At 47.5% G+C, this 24,673-nt stretch overlaps 1 protein-coding gene across 2 annotated transcripts in view; it reads right to left on the bottom strand.

The window, feature by feature from the left end:
• Positions 1–4,962: 4,962 nt before the first annotated feature.
• The window catches only part of TMEM201 (transmembrane protein 201), a 31,346-nt gene continuing 11,635 nt past the window's right edge, over positions 4,963–24,673 (bottom strand). The window contains exons 8-12 of one of the 2 annotated variants that reach the window (XM_083163505.1): positions 17,010–17,227; positions 16,582–16,653; positions 16,124–16,396; positions 15,243–15,380; positions 4,963–6,142 (exon numbers count right to left, since the gene is read on the bottom strand). In XM_083163505.1, coding sequence (XP_083019631.1) covers positions 6,045–6,142; positions 15,243–15,380; positions 16,124–16,396; positions 16,582–16,653; positions 17,010–17,227 — 799 coding nt within the window. In that variant the 3' untranslated portion in view covers positions 4,963–6,044. The remainder of the gene's footprint in view (positions 6,143–15,242; positions 15,381–16,123; positions 16,397–16,581; positions 16,654–17,009; positions 17,228–24,673) is intronic. The other variant, XM_083163504.1, reaches the window with a different exon arrangement.

Consider the following 24,673-nt stretch of genomic DNA (forward strand, 5'->3'; position numbering starts at 1 on the left):
TATGACGGGAGCCTGCAGCCGGTATCTCACATCCCCTACATGTATGACGGGAGCCTGCAGCCGGTATCTCACATCTCATACATGTATGACGGGGGCCTGCAGACGGTATCTCACATCCCCTACATGTATGACGGGGGCCTGCAGACGGTATCTCACATCCCCTACATGTATGACGGGGGCCTGCAGACGGTATCTCACATCCCCTACATGTATGACGGGAGCCCCGCAGCCGGTATCTCACATCCCCTACATGTATGACGGGGCCCCGCAGCCGGTATCTCACATCCCCTACATGTATGACGGGGGCGCCCGCAGGCGGTATCTCACATCCATGATCCCCTACATATATGACGGGGGCGCCCGCAGGCGGTATCTCACATCCCCTACATGTATGACGAGAGCCCGCAGCCGGTATCTCACATCCCCTACATGTATGATGGGGGGGCCCGCAGCCGGTATCTCACATCCCCTACATGTATGATGAGGGGCCTGCAGCCGGTATCTCACATCCCCTACATGTATGCAGGGAGCCTGCAGCCGGTATCTCACATCCCCTACATGTATGATGGGGGGGCCCGCAGCCGGTATCTCACATCCCCTACATGTATGACGGGGGTCCGCAGCCAGTATCTCACATCCCCTACATGTATGACGGGAGCCCGCAGCCGGTATCTCACATCCCCTACATGTATGATGAGGGGCCTGCAGCCAGTATCTCACATCCCCTACATGTATGCAGAGAGCCTGCAGCCGGTATCTCACATCCCCTACATGTATGACGGAGGCGCCTGCAGCCGGTATCTCACATCCCCTACATGTATGATGGAGGCGCCTGCAGCCGGTATCTCACATCCCCTACATGTATGACGGGAGCCTGCAGCCGGTATCTCACATCTCATACATGTATGATGGGGGGGCCCGCAGCCGGTATCTCACATCCCCTACATGTATGATGAGGGGCCTGCAGCCGGTATCTCACATCCCCTACATGTATGACGGGAGCCCGCAGCCGATATCTCACATCCCCTACATGTTTGACAGAGGCGCCCGCAGCCGGTATCTCACATCCCCTACATGTATGACGGGAGCCCGCAGCCGGTATCTCTCATCCCCTACATGTATGAGGGGGCCACAGCCGGTATCTCACATCCCCTACATGTATGATGAGCCTGCAGCCGGTATCTCACATCTCCTACATGTATGATGAGGGGCCTGCAGCCGGTATCTCACATCTCCTGCATGTATGAGGGGGGCCACAGCCAGTATCTCACATCCCCCTTAGAGTTCTGTTGGGGGGTGCAATGCTGCCATTTCTGGAATGCACAGCTACAGCCATCAGAATGTGCCAATAGCCTGTTCCAATCAATGGGCTACAGATCTCAGGGGTGGTTGCAGAGGATTTCCCCAGAACCCTCCCCTGGAAATGGCTGCTGTACATGCGCAGCCCCTATAGGCTAGCATCTACACATTACCTTTGGACAAGTCCCGGGACCTGTGTGACAGGAAGGAGCCTGCACGTGTAAGTCTATGGCTGCATACACTTTGCCTGCATTGCAGGATGCAGTACAACAGGATATATACACAAGTCTGCTGCATCCTGCTAAACAAGAAGTGTCATCCCTCTAAACAAGTATGGATCACACGGTCGACCTAAAGGTTGACAGTAATTAGGTCAACACCACTAGGTCAACTTGGGTCTAGGTTGACAGGCCATTAGGTCGACATGGTCTAGGGCGACAGTTAAAAGGTTGACATGGAGTTTTTCACTGTTTTTTTTACCTGAATGTCGACACAGTTGACATGGACACAAGATTAAATGCACCCCTGCGCTCGGCATACTATTTTATTCTCCCACCACGCCCTAGTGGATTATGGGCATAAAATACCGCCTGTTGGCTCAAAAAACAGTGAAAACCCCCATGTCGACCTTTTGACTGTCAACCTAGACCCATGTTGACCTTGCAGTATGTCGACCTAATGACTGTCCACCATATTTAGGTTGGCCAACCGACCGTATCCCCTCTAAACAGGATCCTGTTCAACGGTGTCCTGACAAAAGCGATGTGTAGCCACAGCCTAGGACAGTGCAGGGCCGGGTGCGGAATCCCAGAATGCAATGTGTAGCCACAGCCTAGGACAGTGCAGGGTCGGGTGCTGAATCCCAGAATGCAATGTGTAGCCACAGCCTAGGACAGCGCAGGGCCGGGTGCTGACTCCCATAATGCAATGTGTAGCCACAGCCTAGGACAGCGCAGGGCCGGGTGCTGACCCCCAGAATGCAATGTGTAGCCACAGCCTAGGACAGCGCAGGGCCGGGTGCTGACTCCCATAATGCAATGTGTAGCTACAGCCTAGGACAGCGCAGGGCCGGGTGCTGACTCCCATAATGCAATGTGTAGCCACAGCCTAGGACAGCGCAGGGCCGGGTGCTGACTCCCAGAATGCAATGCGTAGCCACAGCCTAGGACAGCGCAGGGCCGGGTGCTGAATCCCATAATGCAATGCGTAGCCACAGCCTAGGACAGCGCAGGGCCAGGTGATGCATCCCATAATGCAATGCGTAGCCACAGCCTAGGACAGCGCAGGGCCGGGTGCTGACTCCCAGAATGCAATGTGTAGCCACAACCTAGGACAGCGCAGGGCCAGGTGCGGACTCCCATAATGCAATGTGTAGCCACAGCCTAGGACAGCGCAGGGCCGGGTGCTGCATCCCATAATGCAATGTGTAGCCACAGCCTAGGACAGCGCAGGCCCGGGTGCTGACTCCCATAATGCAATGTGTAGCCACAGCCTAGGACAGCGCAGGGCCGGGTGCTGACTCCCATAATGCAATGCGTAGCCACAGCCTAGGACAGCGCAGGGCCGGGTGCTGACTCCCATAATGCAATGTGTAGCCACAGCCTAGGACAGCGCAGGGCCGGGTGCTGACTCCCATAATGCAATGCGTAGCCACAGCCTAGGACAGCGCAGGGCCGGGTGCTGACTCCCATAATGCAATGCGTAGCCACAGCCTAGGACAGCGCAGGGCCGGGTGCTGACTCCCATAATGCAATGTGTAGCCACAGCCTAGGACAGCGCAGGGCCGTGTGATGCATCCCATAATGCAATGTGTAGCCACAGCCTAGGACAGCGCAGGGCCGGGTGCTGACTCCCATAATGCAATGTGTACCCACAGCCTAGGACAGCGCAGGGCCGGGTGCTGACTCCCATAATGCAATTCGTAGCCACAGCCTAGGACAGCGCAGGGCCGGGTGCTGACTCCCATAATGCAATGTGTAGCCACAGCCTAGGACAGCGCAGGGCTGGGTGCTGCATCCCATAATGCAATGTGTAGCCACAGCCTAGGACAGGGCAGGGCCGGGTGCTGACTCCCATAATGCAATGCGTAGCCACAGCCTAGGACAGCGCAGGGCCGGGTGCTGCATCCCATAATGCAATGTGTAGCCACAGCCTAGGACAGCGCAGGGCCGGGTGCTGACTCCCATAATGCAATGTGTAGCCACAGCCTAGGACAGCGCAGGGCCGGGTGCTGACTCCCAGAATGCAATGCGTAGCCACAGCCTAGGACAGCGCAGGGCCGGGTGCTGACTCCCATAATGCAATGCGTAGCCACAGCCTAGGACAGCGCAGGGCCGGGTGCTGACTCCCATAATGCAATGCGTAGCCACAGCCTAGGACAGCGCAGGGCCGGGTGCTGCATCCCATAATGCAATGTGTAGCCACAGCCTAGGACAGCGCAGGGCCGGGTGCTGACTCCCAGAATGCAATGTGTAGCCACAGCCTAGGACAGCGCAGGGCCGTGTGATGCATCCCAGAATGCAATGTGTAGCCACAGCCTAGGACAGCGCAGGGCCGTGTGATGCATCCCATAATGCAATGTGTAGCCACAGCCTAGGACAGCGCAGGGCCGGGTGCTGACTCCCATAATGCAATGTGTACCCACAGCCTAGGACAGCGCAGGGCCGGGTGATGCATCCCATAATGCAATGCGTAGCCACAGCCTAGGACAGCGCAGGGCCGGGTGCTGCATCCCATAATGCAATGTGTAGCCACAGCCTAGGACAGCGCAGGGCCGGGTGCTGACTCCCATAATGCAATGTGTAGCCACAGCCTAGGACAGCGCAGGCCCGGGTGCTGCGTCCCATAATGCAATGTGTAGCCACAGCCTAGGACAGCGCAGGCCGGGTGCTGCATCCCATAATGCAATGTGTAGCCACAGCCTAGGACAGCGCAGGGCAGGGTGCTGACTCCCATAATGCAATGTGTAGCCACAGCCTAGGACAGCGCAGGGCCGGGTGCTGACTCCCATAATGCAATGTGTAGCCACAGCCTAGGACAGCGCAGGGCCGGGTGCTGACTCCCATAATGCAATGCGTAGCCACAGCCTAGGACAGCACAGGGCCGGGTGCTGACTCCCATAATGCAATGTGTAGCCACAGCCTAGGACAGCGCAGGGCCGGGTGCTGCATCCCATAATGCAATGTGTAGCCACAGCCTAGGACAGGGCAGGGCCGGGTGCTGACTCCCATAATGCAATGTGTAGCCACAGCCTAGGACAGCGCAGGACCAGGTGCTGACTCCCATAATGCAATGTGTAGCCACAGCCTAGGACAGCGCAGGGCCGGGTGCTGACTCCCAGAATGCAATGCGTAGCCACAGCCTAGGACAGCGCAGGGCCGGGTGCTGCATCCCATAATGCAATGTGTAGCCACAGCCTAGGACAGGGCAGGGCCGGGTGCTGACTCCCATAATGCAATGTGTAGCCACAGCCTAGGACAGCGCAGGGCCGGGTGCTGACTCCCATAATGCAATGTGTAGCCACAGCCTAGGACAGCGCAGGGCCGGGTGCTGACTCCCATAATGCAATGTGTAGCCACAGCCTAGGACAGGGCAGGGCCGGGTGCTGACTCCCATAATGCAATGTGTAGCCACAGCCTAGGACAGGGCAGGGCCGGGTGCTGACTCCCATAATGCAATGCAGTCCCGGGAGCCAATATCATGCCCAGAGCACGAGCCCCAGTGTCATGTATGCACTGTACCAGCTTTGCCAGTACACATTATGCCACACCGTCCACATTACAGTGTCTGCACTTCACATTGTGCCACATTACATAGGGCCCGCACATCATATGGTGCCACACTATACTGCCCCCCAGTTCATATTGTGCCACATTACACTGAGCAGGTCAAATTATGCCACATTGCACTCACTAGAAACAGAATGTAAGCTGTAACGAGCAGGGCCCTCTCTCCTCATGTGCTTTTCAGTGCAACGGTGGTGGTGCGGATTGCCGCTGCTGTACCATCACCAAATGGCATGGTCCCCTGCAGCAGCGACCACCGTTACACTGCATGCCAATGACATCACGAGACCATCTGCGGATGGCCAACTTAACCTTCGGTATCATGTATTATACTCGGATCAGCGCCCCCCCCCCCCCATCTATCTCACTGTACAGCGCCACTGTACACTTTCCCTGCGTAACGTGTAAGAATCGCACAGCGACCGGTTCAGCCAGGAACACAAGAGGCTCGAATTCACTGCAAAATAACCATTTATCAGTGAAAATTACAATATATACACATCAAAAATCTGAAGTGTATGGAGACATAGATCATTGACATATCCACCAGGACACAGATGACAGACAGATCGGAGATTCGCCGCCGTACACACAGGAGACAGGACTGCGCACTTTAAACATAAAAATGTCCAACTAAATCTCCATATTACATAGCGGACAATGCGCCAACAAGTTAGAGGCGGCTGCAATTTAACGGGATTAAAAATAAAATTTGCCCCCGACAGATATCCCGTTGGCAGAATTCGGTTTCCCATGAGTCCTTGCTTTCTCTTGCTTTGTAATTCTAAAACGTTATTACTGCAGCATTAGAGCAAAGCTCCCGAGGAGTCCAGTGAGACAGAAACGGATGTCCAGGCGCAGGGGCCTGTGCAGCAGCCAGGGGGCAGCACCAGTTATGGGCAGTGTCATACAGGAGCACCAAGTGACGCTTCACTGGAGGTAATAAGAGGACCAGTGAGGTCAGGAGAGCGTGAGGTACAGGTAGACAGTGACGAATACGAGGTTCATAGTAACGCTTAGCACCATGCAGCCGCTGCCTACTGACATCCTTCCGCAACCTGCAAGAGACCGTACAGGACAATCAGCACTTACTGCGCTACAGAGACCAATGATAGAGATACACATCTATCTATCTATCTATCCATCCATCCATCCATCTATATCTATATATGGCCAATCTGTGGATGCCAACAACAGATCAATAAGGTCAAAGAACCCAAACAGAATGGAATACATCTCATTTATTGCCCATCTGTGTCTGCACAAGGACCACAAACAGGGACCATAAAGCTCCCACCTTCAATGATCATCCCAAGTACTTAATGTGAACCTTTTACTTCGTGTCCTATGTCTGTATAGGGTGTAATAGATGTATTATGGCCGGCGGTCAGGACATGTTGGGGTGTAGTGTCCTATGTCTGTATAGGGTGTAATAGATGTATTATGGGCAGCGGTCAGGACATGTTGGGGTGTAGTGTCCTATGTCTGTATAGGGTGTAATAGATGTATTATGGCCGGCGATCAGGACATGTTGGGGTGTAGTGTCCTATGTCTGTATAGGGTGTAATAGATGTATTATGGCCGGCGGTCAGGACATGTTGGGGTGTAGTGTCCTATGTCTGTATGGGGTGTAATAGATGTATTATGGCCGGCGGTCAGGACATGTTGGGGTGTAGTGTCCTATGTCTGTATAGGGTGTAATAGATGTATTATGGCCGGCGGTCAGGACATGTTGGGGTGTAGTGTCCTATGTCTGTATAGGGTGTAATAGATGTATTATGGTCAGTGGTCAGGACATGTTGGGGTGTAGTGTCCTATGTCTGTATAGGGTGTAATAGATGTATTATGGTCAGTGGTCAGGACATGTTGGGGGTGTAGTGTCCTATGTCTGTATAGGGTGTAATAGATGTATTATGGCCAGCGGTCAGGACATGTTGGGGTGTAGTGTCCTATGTCTGTATAGGGTGTAATAGATGTATTGTGGTCAGCGGTCAGGACATGTTGGGGGTGTAGTGTCCTATGTCTGTATAGGGTGTAATAGATGTATTATGGTCGGCGGTCAGGTCATGTTGGGGTGTAGTGTCCTATGTCTGTATAGGGTGTAATAGATGTATTATGACCAGCGATCAGGACATGTTGGGGTGTAGTGTCCTATGTCTGTATATGGTGTAATAGATGTATTATGGCCGACGGTCAGGACATGTTGGGGTGTAGTGTCCTATGTCTGTATAGGGTGTAATAGATGTATTATGGTCAGCGGTCAGGTCATGTTGGGGGTGTAGTGTCCTATGTCTGTATAGGGTGTAATAGATGTATTATGGTCAGCGGTCAGGACATGTTGGGGGTGTAGTGTCCTATGTCTGTATAGGGTGTAATAGATGTATTATGGCCAGCGGTCAGGACATGTTGGGGGTGTAGTGTCCTATGTCTGTATATGGTGTAATAGATGTATTATGGCCGGCGGTCAGGACATGTTGGGGTGTAGTGTCCTATGTCTGTATAGGGTGTAATAGATGTATTATGGCCAGCGGTCAGGACATGTTGGGGTGTAGTGTCCTATGTCTGTATAGGGTGTAATAGATGTATTATGGCCGGCGGTCAGGACATGTTGGGGTGTAGTGTCCTATGTCTGTATAGGGTGTAATAGATGTATTATGGCCAGCGGTCAGGACATGTTGGGGTGTAGTGTCCTATGTCTGTGTAGGGTGTAATAGATGTATTATGGCCAGCGGTCAGGACATGTTGGGGTGTAGTGTCCTATGTCTGTATAGGGTGTAATAGATGTATTATGGCCAGCGGTCAGGACATGTTGGGGTGTAGTGTCCTATGTCTGTATATGGTGTAATAGATGTATTATGGCCAGTGGTCAGGACATGTTGGGGTGTAGTGTCCTATGTCTGTATAGGGTGTAATAGATGTATTATGGTCAGTGGTCAGGACATGTTGGGGGTGTAGTGTCCTCTGTCTGTATAGGGTGTAATAGATGTATTATGGCCAGTGGTCAGGACATGTTGGGAAGTAGTGTCCTATGTCTGTATAGGGTGTAATAGATGTATTATGGCTGGCGGTCAGGACATGTTGGGGTGTAGTGTCCTATGTCTGTGTAGGGTGTAATAGATGTATTATGGTCGGTGGTCAGGTTATGTTGGGGTGTAGTGTCCTATGTCTGTATAGGGTGTAATAGATGTATTATGGCCGGCGGTCAGGACATGTTGGGGTGTAGTGTCCTATGTCTGTATAGGGTGTAATAGATGTATTATGGCCGGCGGTCAGGACATGTTGGGGTGTAGTGTCCTATGTCTGTATAGGGTGTAATAGATGTATTATGGCCAGCGGTCAGGACATGTTGGGGTGTAGTGTTCTATGTCTGTATAGGGTGTAATAGATGTATTATGGCCGGCGGTCAGGACATGTTGGGGTGTAGTGTCCTATGTCTGTATAGGGTGTATTATACCAGGGTTGCCTACCCTCCCGGAATGGCCGGGAGGATCCCGGAAATCGGGTCCCCGTCCCGGCCCCCCGGAAAGGACGGCAACCCTCCCGCATTGTCCTGCATCTCCGTGGGGGGTTCCGTGGGTCAAATGATGCGATCGTGTCACTTAAAACCTGCTCCCCGCAGTGCTATGCATAAAATACCGGCATTGCACGGTGGGAGCGTGGCTAAAATGACGCAATTGCGCTAGCCACGCCCCTAAACTGCTCATAACAGCCGTGGCTCCGCCCCTTTTTCATCCCTGCTTGCCCCCCCCCCATACTGAGCTGGCGTTGGTTTCTGGAGTTGGACCTCACAGGCTGCTACTTATGTGCAGGATGATTTGTATAGATTAACCCATTTGAGTGCCAAGCAAACATTGTTATCCACCATAATGACCGGTGATGTCACCTTATATAGGGAATATAATCTGTATACATCATAATGACCGGTAATGTCACCTGATATAGGGAATATAATCTGTATACATCATAATGACCGGTAATGTCACCTTATATAGGGAATATAATCTGTATACATCATAATGACCGGTGATGTCACTTTATATAGGGAATATAATCTGTATACATCATAATGACCGGTAATGTCACCTTATATAGGGAATATAATCTGTATCCACCATAATGACCGGTAATGTCACCTTATATAGGGAATATAATCTGTACCCATCATAATGACCGGTAATGTCACCTTATATAGGGAATATAATCTGTATACATCCTAATGACCGGTAATGTCACCTTATATAGGGAATATAATCTGTACCCATCATAATGACCGGTAATGTCACTTTATATAGGGAATATAATCTGTATCCATCATAATGACCGGTAATGTCACTTTATATAGGAAATATAATCTGTATACATCCTAATGACCGGTAATGTCACTTTATATAGGGAATATAATCTGTATACATCATAATGACCGGTAATGTCACCTTATATAGGGAATATAATCTGTATACATCATAATGACCGGTAATGTCACCTTATATAGGGAATATAACCTGTATCCATCATAATGACCGGTGATGTCACCTTATATAGGAAATATAATCTGTATACATCATAATGACCGGTGATGTCACCTTATATAGGGAATATAATCTGTATACATCATAATGACCGGTAATGTCACCTGATATAGGGAATATAACCTGTATACATCATAATGACCGGTAATGTCACCTGATATAGGGAATATAATCTGTATCCATCATAATGACCGGTAATGTCACCTGATATAGGGAATATAACCTGTATCCATCATAATGACCTGTGATGTCACCTTATATAGGGAATATAATCTGTATACATCATAATGACCGGTAATGTCACCTTATATAGGGAATATAATCTGTATACATCATAATGACCGGTAATGTCACCTTATATAGGGAATATAATCTGTATACATCATAATGACCGGTGATGTCACTTTATATAGGGAATATAATCTGTATACATCATAATGACCGGTAATGTCACCTTATATAGGGAATATAATCTGTATACATCATAATGACCGGTAATGTCACCTGATATAGGGAATATAATCTGTATACATCATAATGACAGGTAATGTCACCTTATATAGGGAATATAATCTGTATACATCATAATGACCGGTGATGTCACTTTATATAGGGAATATAATCTGTATACATCATAATGACCGGTAATGTCACCTTATATAGGGAATATAATCTGTATCCACCATAATGACCGGTAATGTCACCTTATATAGGGAATATAATCTGTACCCATCATAATGACCGGTAATGTCACCTTATATAGGGAATATAATCTGTACCCATCATAATGACCGGTAATGTCACTTTATATAGGGAATATAATCTGTATCCATCATAATGACCGGTAATGTCACCTTATATAGGAAATATAATCTGTATACATCCTAATGACCTGTGATGTCACGTTATATAGGGAATATAATCTGTATCCATCATAATGACCGGTAATGTCACTTTATATAGGGAATATAATCTGTATACATCATAATGACCGGTAATGTCACCTTATATAGGGAATATAATCTGTATACATCATAATGACCGGTAATGTCACCTTATATAGGGAATATAACCTGTATCCATCATAATGACCGGTGATGTCACCTTATATAGGAAATATAATCTGTATACATCATAATGACCGGTGATGTCACCTTATATAGGGAATATAATCTGTATACATCATAATGACCGGTAATGTCACCTGATATAGGGAATATAACCTGTATACATCATAATGACCGGTAATGTCACCTGATATAGGGAATATAATCTGTATCCATCATAATGACCGGTAATGTCACCTGATATAGGGAATATAACCTGTATCCATCATAATGACCTGTGATGTCACCTTATATAGGGAATATAATCTGTATACATCATAATGACCGGTAATGTCACCTTATATAGGGAATATAATCTGTATACATCATAATGACCGGTAATGTCACCTTATATAGGGAATATAATCTGTATACATCATAATGACCGGTGATGTCACTTTATATAGGGAATATAATCTGTATACATCATAATGACCGGTAATGTCACCTTATATAGGGAATATAATCTGTATCCACCATAATGACCGGTAATGTCACCTTATATAGGGAATATAATCTGTACCCATCATAATGACCGGTAATGTCACCTTATATAGGGAATATAATCTGTACCCATCATAATGACCGGTAATGTCACTTTATATAGGGAATATAATCTGTATCCATCATAATGACCGGTAATGTCACCTTATATAGGAAATATAATCTGTATACATCCTAATGACCTGTGATGTCACGTTATATAGGGAATATAATCTGTATCCATCATAATGACCGGTAATGTCACTTTATATAGGGAATATAATCTGTATACATCATAATGACCGGTAATGTCACCTTATATAGGGAATATAATCTGTATACATCATAATGACCGGTAATGTCACCTTATATAGGGAATATAATCTGTATACATCATAATGACCGGTAATGTCACCTTATATAGGGAATATAATCTGTATACATCATAATGACCGGTGATGTCACTTTATATAGGGAATATAATCTGTATACATCATAATGACCGGTAATGTCACCTTATATAGGGAATATAATCTGTATCCACCATAATGACCGGTAATGTCACCTTATATAGGGAATATAATCTGTACCCATCATAATGACCGGTAATGTCACTTTATATAGGGAATATAATCTGTATCCATCATAATGACCGGTAATGTCACCTTATATAGGAAATATAATCTGTATACATCCTAATGACCTGTGATGTCACGTTATATAGGGAATATAATCTGTATCCATCATAATGACCGGTAATGTCACTTTATATAGGGAATATAATCTGTATACATCATAATGACCGGTAATGTCACCTTATATAGGGAATATAATCTGTATACATCATAATGACCGGTAATGTCACCTTATATAGGGAATATAACCTGTATCCATCATAATGACCGGTGATGTCACCTTATATAGGAAATATAATCTGTATACATCATAATGACCGGTGATGTCACCTTATATAGGGAATATAATCTGTATACATCATAATGACCGTAATGTCACCTGATATAGGGAATATAACCTGTATACATCATAATGACCGGTAATGTCACCTGATATAGGGAATATAATCTGTATCCATCATAATGACCGGTAATGTCACCTGATATAGGGAATATAACCTGTATCCATCATAATGACCTGTGATGTCACCTTATATAGGGAATATAATCTGTATACATCATAATGACCGGTAATGTCACCTTATATAGGGAATATAATCTGTATACATCATAATGACCGGTAATGTCACCTTATATAGGGAATATAATCTGTATACATCATAATGACCGGTGATGTCACTTTATATAGGGAATATAATCTGTATACATCATAATGACCGGTAATGTCACCTTATATAGGGAATATAATCTGTATACATCATAATGACCGGTAATGTCACCTTATATAGGGAATATAACCTGTATCCATCATAATGACCGGTGATGTCACCTTATATAGGAAATATAATCTGTATACATCATAATGACCGGTGATGTCACCTTATATAGGGAATATAATCTGTATCCATCATAATGACCGGTAATGTCCCTTTATATAGGGAATATAATCTGTATCCATCATAATGACCGGTGATGTCACCTTATATAGGGAATATAATCTGTATCCATCATAATGACCGGTAATGTCACCTTATATAGGAAATATAATCTGTATACATCATAATGACCGGTAATGTCACCTTATATAGGGAATATAATCTGTATCCATCATAATGACCGGTAATGTCACCTTATATAGGAAATATAATCTATATACCTCATAATGACCGGTGATGTCACTTTATATAGGGAATATAATCTATATACCTCATAATGACCGGTGATGTCACCTTATATAGGGAATATAATCTGTATCCATCATAATGACCGGTAATGTCACCTTATATAGGGAATATAATCTGTATTCATCATAACGACCAGTGATGTCACCTTATATAGGGAATATAATCTGTATATATCATAATGACCTGTGATGTCACCTTATATAGGGAATATAATCTGTATCCACCATAATGTCCGGTAATGTCACTTTATATAGGGAATATAATCTGTATCCACCATAATGACCGGTAATGTCACATTATATAGGGAATATAATCTGTATTCATCAAAATGACCGGTGATGTCACCTTATATAGGAAATACAATCTGTATACATCATAATGACCGGTAATGTCACTTTATAGGGAATATAATCTGTATACACCATAATGACCGGTGATGTCACCTTATATAGGGAATATAATCTGTATACATCATAATGACCGGTGATGTCACCTTATATAGGGAATATAATCTGTATCCATCATAATGACCTGTGATGTCACCTTATATAGGGAATATAACCTGTATACATCATAATGACAGGTGATGTCACCTTATATAGGGAATATAATCTGTATCCATCATAATGACCGGTGATGTCACTTTATATAGGAAATATAATCTGTATACATCATAATGACCTGTGATGTCACTTTATATAGGGAATATAATCTGTATACATCATAATGACCTGTGATGTCACCTTATATAGGGAATATAATCTGTATACATCATAATGACCGGTAATGTCACCTTATGTAGGAAATATAATCTATATACATCATAATGACCGGTAATGTCACTTTATATAGGGAATATAATCTGTATACATCCTAATGACCTGTGATGTCACCTTATATATAGGGAATATAATCTGTATACATCATAATGACCGGTAATGTCACCTTATATAGGGAATATAATCTGTATACATCATAATGACCTGTGATGTCACCTTATATAGGGAATATAATCTGTATACACCATAATGACCTGTGATGTCACTTTATATAGGAAATATAATCTGTATACATCATAATGATCGGTGATGTCACCTTATATAGGGAATATAATCTGTATACATCATAATGACCTGTGATGTCACTTTATATAGGAAATATAATCTGTATCCATCCTAATGACCGGTAATGTCACTTTATATAGGGAATATAATCTGTATCCATCATAATGACCGGTAATGTCACTTTATATAGGAAATATAATCTATATACATCCTAAGGACCTGTGATGTCACTTTATATAGGGAATATAATCTGTATTCACCATAATGACCAGTAATGTCACTTTATATAGGAAATATAATCTATATACATCCTAATGACCTGTGATGTCACTTTATATAGGGAATATAACCTGTATACATCATAATGACCTGTGATGTCACCTTATATAGGGAATATAATCTGTATACATCCTAATGACCTGTGATGTCACCTTATATAGGGAATATAATCTGTATACATCCTAATGACCGGTGATGTCACCTTATATAGGGAATATAATTTTTTACAAGTTTTATTTGAATTGATATAAGAAATGTGTGACGCTGCCATTGTTATTTTGTACATCGCTCACAGATGTTGGCACTCAAAGGGTTAATTTGTGATATTGCATATTAAAGACTACAGACAAGACATGCATTATCTGTCTGCAGTAAACCAACTGCACATAGTCTCCCCCCATACATATAGTTGCACAATAGTCCCCCCCATACATATAATTGCACAATAGTCTCCCCCCATACATATAATTGCACAATAGTCCCCCCCATACATATAATTGCACAATAGTCTCCCCCCATACATATAATTGCACAATAGTCCCCCCCATACATATAGTTGCACAATAGTCCCCCCCATACATATAATTGCACAATAGTCTCCCCCCATACATATAATTGCACAATAGCCCCCCCCATACATATAATTGCACAATAGTCTCCCCCCATACATATAATTGCACAATAGTCCCCCCCATACATATAACTGCACAATAGTCCCCCCCATACATATAATTGCACAATAGTCCCCCCCATACATATAATTGCACAATAGTCCCCCCCATACATATAATTGCACAATAGTCCCCCCCCATACATATATTTGCACAATAGTCCCCCCATACATATAATCATTGTGCGTATTGGGGTAGACAGCTCACCTTTCCAGCCAGGCGGAGAGTCGAGGAAGGCGGTGGTGGTGTCCACCTGACAGGCGGAGGAATGGGACGAGTTCCTCTCCTCCCTGAGTGTGGTGTTACTGGACACGCTCCCAGCTTCCACCAGCGGCTGTGTGTTCTCTGTAGAAGCAGGTTACAGGATGCATGTCAGGCAATGTGGTGTACATTCATCCCTGAGCGGCTAAGGCTTCTCATCACCCACAACCTTAGATCATACAGCGGGACCTACTGCATCTCTAACTCCAGCCTGTACTGCACTACGGTGCCCAGGAGGTGGCGCAATAAAAGTGTCTGAAAGCTGCCAGTCTACCAACTAGATGGCACCTCACTTGTAACCCTCCAACACCTCTCAGTTTACTTTTAGATTATTTACGGCCAGTTTATAGTAACGATCTGCAGGCAGTGATCCAACATGGACAACCTGGCGGAAGACAAGGGGCAGTCAAGTGTTCTGGAGCTGGGAAAGGAAGCTCTGGGGGCAATGGGGCATGGAATCACAGGGAAGGCTGCGGCCGTCTTACAATGCTCCGCTACAAGAATACTAACAGAACGTTCATGGTTGCTGACTGCTGGACTGTTATACTGTGTCATTCACCCCCCCTGCTGGAAAATGCCAGTGCCGCTGACCATAACAATCAGAGCACGAAAGGTCTCTACTAATGCTGCCAATTATTACGTACTAAGGGAAACCACACACACACACACACACACACACACACACACACACACACACACACACACGTCTATCACACCACCCCTCTATGCCATAGTCCCAATTAAACAATGCAAGCCAATTATCAGACCAGATGTAACTGCAGAATTAGCAGCAGCCTTTGGACAAATGACAGGGAACGGATACTGACTGTGAGGCTTGGCCAGGAATGGCGAGAACTCCTGCGGGCACAGGCTGCTGTCAGGTTGGTACAGGTCATCCATGCAGTGGGGGTTGTGTGTTCTATCCAGCTGGGTAGGGGAGAGGCCCAGCTTTTGACCCTGCAGGTTGAGGCGGGCAGGGCTGATCAACGGACGGCGGTGGAGCAGGGATCCGCAGCTGGATTCGGCAGAGCCCGCCACTGATGGAGTGGGTGACGGGAGGGGGGAGGCAGCCCGGCTTCCAGACAGCAGGGAAAAATAATCTGCAAGAGAAGGAGGGTGAGAGAGAGCAGAGAGAGTCATGGTACATCCAGTAATAAGGTTACAGAGAGAGTTAGACGCTCATCATGATGTACAGATCGCAAAACACATGAGCCAAATGGATAAGAAATGGGATGGTTCTAAGCACAGGTATCACACCACCCCTAGTACAGCTTTAGGGTCTCACCTGATCCCGGTGACTCTTTGTGAGCGGAGGACCGAGAAGCCGGGCGGCTGCCGCTGAACAGGTACCCCGAATCTACAAGACACAAGATCACATTCGGATGAGGCTTCAGGATAGAGACCAGTCACCGGAAGCCCATTCCAGGCCCTTGCTGTTGTGTGGGCGTCAGGTCAGCCTCAGTACATATCACTATCGCGGTTGGATATCTGGAAGATTTATACATACCAGATTACCAATCACGAGGACAGAGGCCTACAGGATCATTGTGCGAGTCACACTGCAGCACTCACCAGTGACAAATCTCTGAGCCAATGAGAAACCACATACTTTATTTACACTTATCTGCGCCACTGCGTGCACTTAACTATATAATAATCTGCGCAAGAAGGGCAGCGCCGTAACCATTAATCACAGATAAGCGAATGTCATACCTGCCCGAGCCAGTGACGGGATGGTGCCCAGCGAGAGGGCACGGTTCAGACGCCCAGGCAGGGAGGAAGGAGAGACTTTGCGATGAGAGCGACACGCCTGCTGGTTTAGCAGCTGGAGCAGCCCCGGAGGCGTGGAGAGGAACGGCGTGGGCAGGTCTGGGAGAACCACACTGCCGGTCATGCTTCCAAATGGACAAGCCGGCTCACCGTAGAGGCACCTGTAGGAGGAGGGAGGAGGCAGCTGAACAACAGGACAGGTACAGCAATCTCCCCACCAAGGGGAGGAGGGGGTGAGGACAGATCATACAGGGCCGCTAATGCCTCATTTCCAGACTGTAGCATATTAATATAATATATAATAATGCGGTGTGCTGCAATCTGACCAACACACTGATATTACAGAGGAAATTTACTTAAGGAAATTTGTAAAAAATAGGTGTATTTGTATCCAGAAATACACTCATTTTTGACATTTACTATCCCGAAAATACGGCAATTCGTATTTATATTGATGTGCTATCAATATGAATTGAAATATTTTCGGCATAATAAATGTCAAAAATGAGTGTATTTCTGGATACAAATACACCTATTTTTTTTACAAATTTCCTTTAGTAAATTTCCCCCATCATTGCTGGTACATAACCAGCCTCACTTATAATGGGGCTATTTACTAAGATGCAACACACAACAGCATCTGCTTTCCTGTCCGACTGTCATGCTCCATAGGAATCAGCGAGAAGAGATATGATGGCCCGCAGGCCTGTTCCCCACCCACCTCCCATGTATGCAAATTAATTGGGAGGAGGAGGATGAGGATTCTTAGGTTTACGGTATTTGTGGAGCCGCGTGTCCCCACAGGTTACATCACCGCAGCCGGAGGACATGCAATATTACTGAGGGGGTAGATTACACCTGCACCAGAGGCATTATTGTACAGGGCAGAGGGCGGGTACAGGGTGGTATGCCGCGTGGCCCCACAGGTTACATAACTACAGCCTGAGGACATGAGAGATTACTGAGGGGGTAGATTACACCTGCACCAGAGAGGAATTAGTGTACAGGGCAGGGGGCAGGTACAGGGCAGAGGGCGGGTACAGGGTGGTGTGTCCCCACAGGTTACATCACCGCAGCCGGAGGACATGAGAGATTACTGAGGGGGTAGATTACACCTGCACCAGAGAGGCATTAGTGTACAGGGCAGGGGGCGGGCACAGGGTGGTATGCCACGTGTCCCCACAGGTTACATCACCGCAGCCGGAGGACATGAGAGATTACTGAGGGGGTAGATAACACCTGCACCAGAGAGGCATTAGTGTACAGGGCAGGGGGCGGGTACAGGGTGGTATGCCGCGTGTCCCCACAGGTTACATCACCGCAGCCGGAGGACATGAGAGATTGCTGAGGGGGTAGATTACACCTGCACCAGAGAGGCATTAGTGTACAGGGCAGAGGGAGGGTACAGGGTGGTATGCCGCGTGGCCCCACAGGTTACATCACCGCAGCCGGAGGACATGAGAGATTGCTGAGGGGGTAGATTATACCTGCACCAGAGAGGAATTAGTGTACAGGGCAGGGGGCGGGCACAGGGTGGTATGCCACGTGTCCCCACAGGTTACATCACCGCAGCCTGAGGACATGAGAGATTACTGAGGGGGTAGATTACACCTGCACCAGAGAGGCATTAGTGTACAGGGCAGAGGGCGGGTACAGGGTGGTATGCCGCGTGTCCCCATAGGTTACATCACCGCAGCCTGAGGACATGAGAGATTACTGAGGGGGTAGATTACACCTGCACCAGAGAGGCATTAGTGTACAGGGCAGAGGGCGGGTACAGGGTGGTATGCCGCGTGTCCCCACAGGTTACATCACCACAGCCTGAGGACATGAGAGATTACTGAGGGGGTAGATTACACCTGCACCAGAGAGGCATTAGTGTACAGGGCAGAGGGCGGGTACAGGGTGGTATGCCGCGTGTCCCCACAGGTTACATCACTGCAGCCGGAGGACATGAGAGATTACTGAGGGGGTAGATTACACCTGCACCAGAGAGGAATTAGTGTACAGGGCAGGTACAGGGCAGAGGGCGGGTACAGGGTGGTATGCCGCGTGTCCCCACAGGTTACATCACCGCAGCCGGAGGACATGAGAGATTACTGAGAGGGTAGATTACACCTGCACCAGAGAGGCATTAGTGTACAGGGCAGACGGCGGGTACAGGGTGGTATGCCGCGTGTCCCCACAGGTTACATCACCGCAGCCGGAGGACATGAGAGATTACTGAGGGGTAGATTACACCTGCACCAGAGAGGCATTAGCGTACAGGGCAGACGGCGGGTACAGGGCAGAGGGCGGGTACAGGGCGGGTAAACCCTGCACTACATGACGTTTAGGCTCCTAATAGCAGTAACAGGGAAACTCCACCAAAGCCTGCACCAGGCCAGCTCCGGTTCCAGCATCTGGGCAGCAATGTTATACAATGGGCAAGCCCGCGTGGCAGAACGTGGCACTGACATGATACACCCATTAATATGCCTAGTCCGCAGGTGGCGCACATCTGCCGCCAGATAAATATCATAGTGACAGATGGCGCAGCAGCCGCTAACCTTCCCGAGCGTGGTGAATAGGCCTTCAGGTCCAACGCCCATGTATCTGGTCACAAAGGGGCAGATGCATTAGGCCGGGAAAATGTGATAACACATCAGCCAATCAGCGCCTAACTGTCATTTCTCAAACCCAGCATGTTGATTGACAGTTAGGAGCCAAGTGGCTGCTGTGTTATCACTCTACCGTTTATCACTTCCACAGGCTTGATACATCTGCCCCAAAGCCTGCGTGTTACGTCACATGACTCACCAGCAGCTCCTCTATTGGGCAGTCACACTAGGGGGACAGGACTTGGTCTCCTATTCCACAAGCAACGGAATGTTGCCTCAACCGGAGCTGGGTTCAAATTAACTAAATGGAAACTGAGCATCTGGGTAACACCATGCTGCACTGCAGGCGGGCATATGTAACATGTGCAGAGTTAGGTGTGTGCTACCTGCAGTTGCAGCTAGTAACTGAGCACTTGGGTAACACCATGCTGTGCTGCAGCGGGGCAGATGTAACATGTGCAGAGTTAGGTGTGTGCTACGTGCAGTTGCAGCTAGTAACTGAGCACTTGGGTAACACCATGCTGTGCTGCAGGGGGGCAGATGTAACATGTGCAGAGAGCTAGGTGGTGGGGGCGTTTGTCACCTATGTAGAAGATGGCTACATTATAGGACGGCAGTCTTGTGTCAGTAAGCATCTGATTATTACAATGTATAAGCCCAGGCTCTGTTACATGTCCTGAGAATAACACAGCCACCAGTGTCTCCCACATTGCACCTGTTTCCAGCAACTGGACAGCAGGAGACTGGGGACAATGCTGGGAGAGGCCGTCTGTCTGCTGTCTATGGATCCAGACACACGGGCAGCTGATGGCAGCAGCTGTGCAGGATTAGCAGACCCTGTATGTAAGTGACCCAGGAAACAGCCACAGCACCGGCTTTGTTAGGGTAGTATCCCATAGCAACACACCCGAGACCTTGTCCCTGACAACAAACGGCATCGCACACATAGGTGCACAGAACCATATCAGACGCAGCAGGAACTGTGCTCGGCGTGAGGAGGTCACTGGGGTCAGTACACAGTGACTGAGCAGCATCTATTCCTGCAGAAGAACATGACCATTACCCTATATAACCCGCTAGGAGAACCCCTGCGACCCAGATTACACTGTCCTGCACACCCAGGATTCCTGTAGAGAGCAAGATTTGAGCATGCACTTGTATTCTGTGCAGGCAGCCATTGGAGGGTAGCAGGTTGTGCAATGATTATATAGCCGTTACTGGCAATGCATGCTGGGTAATAGTACGAGCAAATTATTACAGCCTGCAACCATGGGGGTGATTCAGGTTGGTTGGCAAAAGCATTCTTCTTCTTTAATGGATAAAACCATGCTGCAGTGCAGGTGGGGCAGATGTAACAGGTGAGGGAGTTGTTTGGGGGGGGGGGGGGGGGGGGGGGGGGGGAGTTATTTTGTTTCTGTGCAGGGTAAATACTGGCTGCTTTATTTTTACACCGCAATTTAGATTATAGTTCATGATCACACCCCACCCAAATGTAACTCTCTCTGCACATGTTACATCTGCCCCACCTGCAGTGCACATGGTTTTGTCCATCAGAGAAGGAATTTGCTTTTGCAAACCAACCTCAATCCCCCCCCCCATATGCAAATAGAATACCCCAGGTCCCATGACCCCTCTTTATAGATCATCTCCAATTAAACCAAGTCAATTATTTACCCGTCCTGCTAATAAGCGGAATCTGATGCAGAAAGTGACAGGCAGACAGATGCTCTACCGTGTATCCCAGGAGCCAAGGCAAGGTCACTCGGTCGACACCTTAAAATGGTCGACATTGACAGGAGGTGAACATGAAAGTGGTTGGCACAAGTTTTTCCATGTAAAACTTGTGTTGACCTTTTTATGTTGACCTGTTAATGTGAACCTAGAGTATGTCGGCCATTTTTGGTGCCGATCCACGAACTGCTCAGTTATAAATCACCCTGGGCACTGCCAGCCAGTCCCCCCTCCCTCTCTGCCCCACAGCCTGGGCATACACCTCATTATCCCCCTGCATCAGTGCCTGACACATTCTCTTCTGTGCCAATACTCCCCAGACGCCCCCTAATTTACACCTTCGGATTAAACCCTTAGGGAAGGACCTCGTGCAGTAGGACCGCCTCTGAAAGGGGAACAAGCCATACCGCCATTTCTCCAGACAACAGCCATCACTTGGGGAATATTTTGGTTGCTCCTTTGATCTCTGGTCCCCCAGCGAATTGTTCCAGAATAAGGTGCAGTCTCCTTGTTACAGGGAAATCCCACACAGATAACATCAGACAACGCTGCAGTGGCATACACCAACCAGCAGGTGGCATTATCTAGTCAGTCATCAAGCTCCGCTACGTTCCTATTGGCAGGAGTATCACCACATCATAATTCATGTGAGAACCATGAGACTCAAATGCTAAACCTTAAAATCCTGTGCTTCCCAAACTTGGTCCACAAGGTACCTTAGCAGTCCAGGTATAAAGCGGTGTACACACGGGGTGAGTTCAGCAGATATTGCTGAGCGACCATATTGCCAGTGATTTCATGTGCTGTGGGAGATAAATCGCCGGGAGCCCTTCATGGTCGCAGGAGCAGGCTCCACCGATTATGGCTAAACATCGCTGGTGCACATGACTACACCTGTGCACCAGCGACCTCTAGTCAAAATGAGCGACCATATTGCCAGTGATTGGAGTGTGCACCGGTGATAAATCGCCGAGTGCGCGCTCCCGTTTTCAGCCCCCTAATGGTCGCTCCAACCAGCGACTTCCGCTGCCCCTTCTCCCGGCAGTGTGACATTTTCATCTGCGACCATCTCTTGTTGCTGATGATAACGAGACACTGAGCAATATGATCGCTGGCAATATACAATATATTGCTCCGTGTGTACACAGCTTTATAACCGAACACTTAAGCTGTGTACACACGATGCGATTTGGTCGCTGACCAATTTTGGCTTAAAATCGCTCAGCAATATATTGGCTGAATATTGTGATCTATTCTGTCTCTACCTCATTTTGACTAGAAATCGCTGGTGCACAGGTGTAGTCAGGTGGGGCACAGGTGTAGTCAGGTGGGGCACCACAGTGCATTGTGCACCAGCGACCATGAAGGGCTGGCAGCGGGAGCGCGCTCCTGGCGATTTATCTCCCACAGCACATGAAATCACTGGCAATATGGTCGCTCAGCGATGTGTGCTGAAATCACCCCGTGTGTCCACAGCTTCAGGATGCCTTGAAGACAGAGTTTGGGAAACCCTGCAGTAACAAATCCCTACTGAGTCATCACCCTGCTTAGGACTAGATGGTCACTGAAGGGCTCCATGATTCTGATTCCATCATCTCTGTAATTGTGGAGACAAATACACAGAGGTGCCCAGTTATCTACAAGTGGAAGCAGGGATATCATACTGGGGCTCATATTTGTTAAAGAGACATGGATGAAAGCACAGAACGCAGGAAATAACATGTAGCAATAGCTGCAGGAGGACGTGTGACCCCTTGTATGTGAATGAGGACAGGCTTGGAGACATGCAGCAGCAGCGGCCCCAGTTTGCGGTGTGAAGTGCGTAATGGTTGTGACAGTGGAGCATGTGCTGGAGTCCCACACACATATACGCAATGAAAGTACGGCTACTGGACGCAGTGGCTGAAATCGGCTCGATGGCCATTTATTTCAAACAGAAACAGCTGCCAATATAAGCAGGATGTACAGAGCATTCACATAGAAGAGAGGGGAGGGATGGGGGCTGCAGCCAGGGGGTACACAGCAGAGACAGCATGTCACAGTGTAGCAGTATATACTCTTACATCATCACATTACAGTCATGCTGCTAAACAAGCATCACAGCGCTTTATACCCCCACACACAGATGACAAGTGAAACATGGAGACATATACCAAGCACCAGTCTGTCCCCGTACATATCCCACAACATGGAGACATATACCAAGCACCAGTCTGTCCCCGTACATATCCCACAACATGGAGACATATACCAAGCACCAGTCTGTCCCACAACAACCGGTCCTACAATTACATGACTGCGTGGTCACCTCTGAGGGAAGCCTGTGTACACAAGCTATTGGCCTCTGAGGAAATCCTGAAAAAACATACAGGGTGAGATGTAATAGGACGAGAGATTCAGAAAGTGAGAGATTTGGGAATAAATCTCCAGGTTTTTTTAAAGCGGCAATCATTTACACTTCCATATCAAACTGGTTTTGCAGTGTAAATGATTGCCGCTTTAAAAAAAACCTGGAGATTTATTCCCAAATCTCTCACTTCCTGAATCTCTCGTCCTATTACATTTCACCGGATGTGTGAAGGGGACAAACGGACAGATTGAAAGCCATCGTACTATACAAAACAAAAGACATTTGCTACATCGTCACTTTCCGATACAACATGGGATTTCCAAACAAGATGCCAGTGGTGTGGAATGCCAAGCATGAAAGCGAGGGCATGAGATGGTACACATTGAATTTCTCTGATCATACCGATGGCATACCGATGGCATAGCGAGGCATTAGAGAGGGGGGGGGCGCTCAGCATGCCAGTGGACGGGATGGCGAGAGTCAGATGGAACTAGCAGCTAGAAGACTGACCCCAATTGCCAGAATACAGATTGTAAGTATGCAGAGTAGGTTAGGCTGGGCTGTGAGATGGGAGGGTTAGGCACTTCGAAGGAAAGGGGGGGGGGGGGGTTGGCCTGCAGGGAATAAAAGCTTAGATTTAGGCACTAGTGGGGCAGGTTAGGATTGGGCAAGGGGTAGGCAAGTATACGTACCTGACCCCTGTTAGGATTCCCTGCATTAGGATGCCGGTGTCGTATTCTGACTGCCAGCATCCCCACTGCAGGTCACCCGTATGAGGTCAGATGGGAGAGGTACACGCAGGATAGCGCACTGGAGCATTGGGGTGCGGGATAGTCCCCTCTGAGCAGCACGTGGAGAAATAGGCTACCCAAATCGGGCAGTGACTATACAGTGCTGAGTGGGATCCCACGTGATTGGCTCCGCCC

Source organism: Crinia signifera, chromosome 19, assembly GCF_055691185.1.
Source record: "Crinia signifera chromosome 19, ASM5569118v1, whole genome shotgun sequence".
NCBI lineage: Eukaryota > Metazoa > Chordata > Amphibia > Anura > Myobatrachidae > Crinia > Crinia signifera.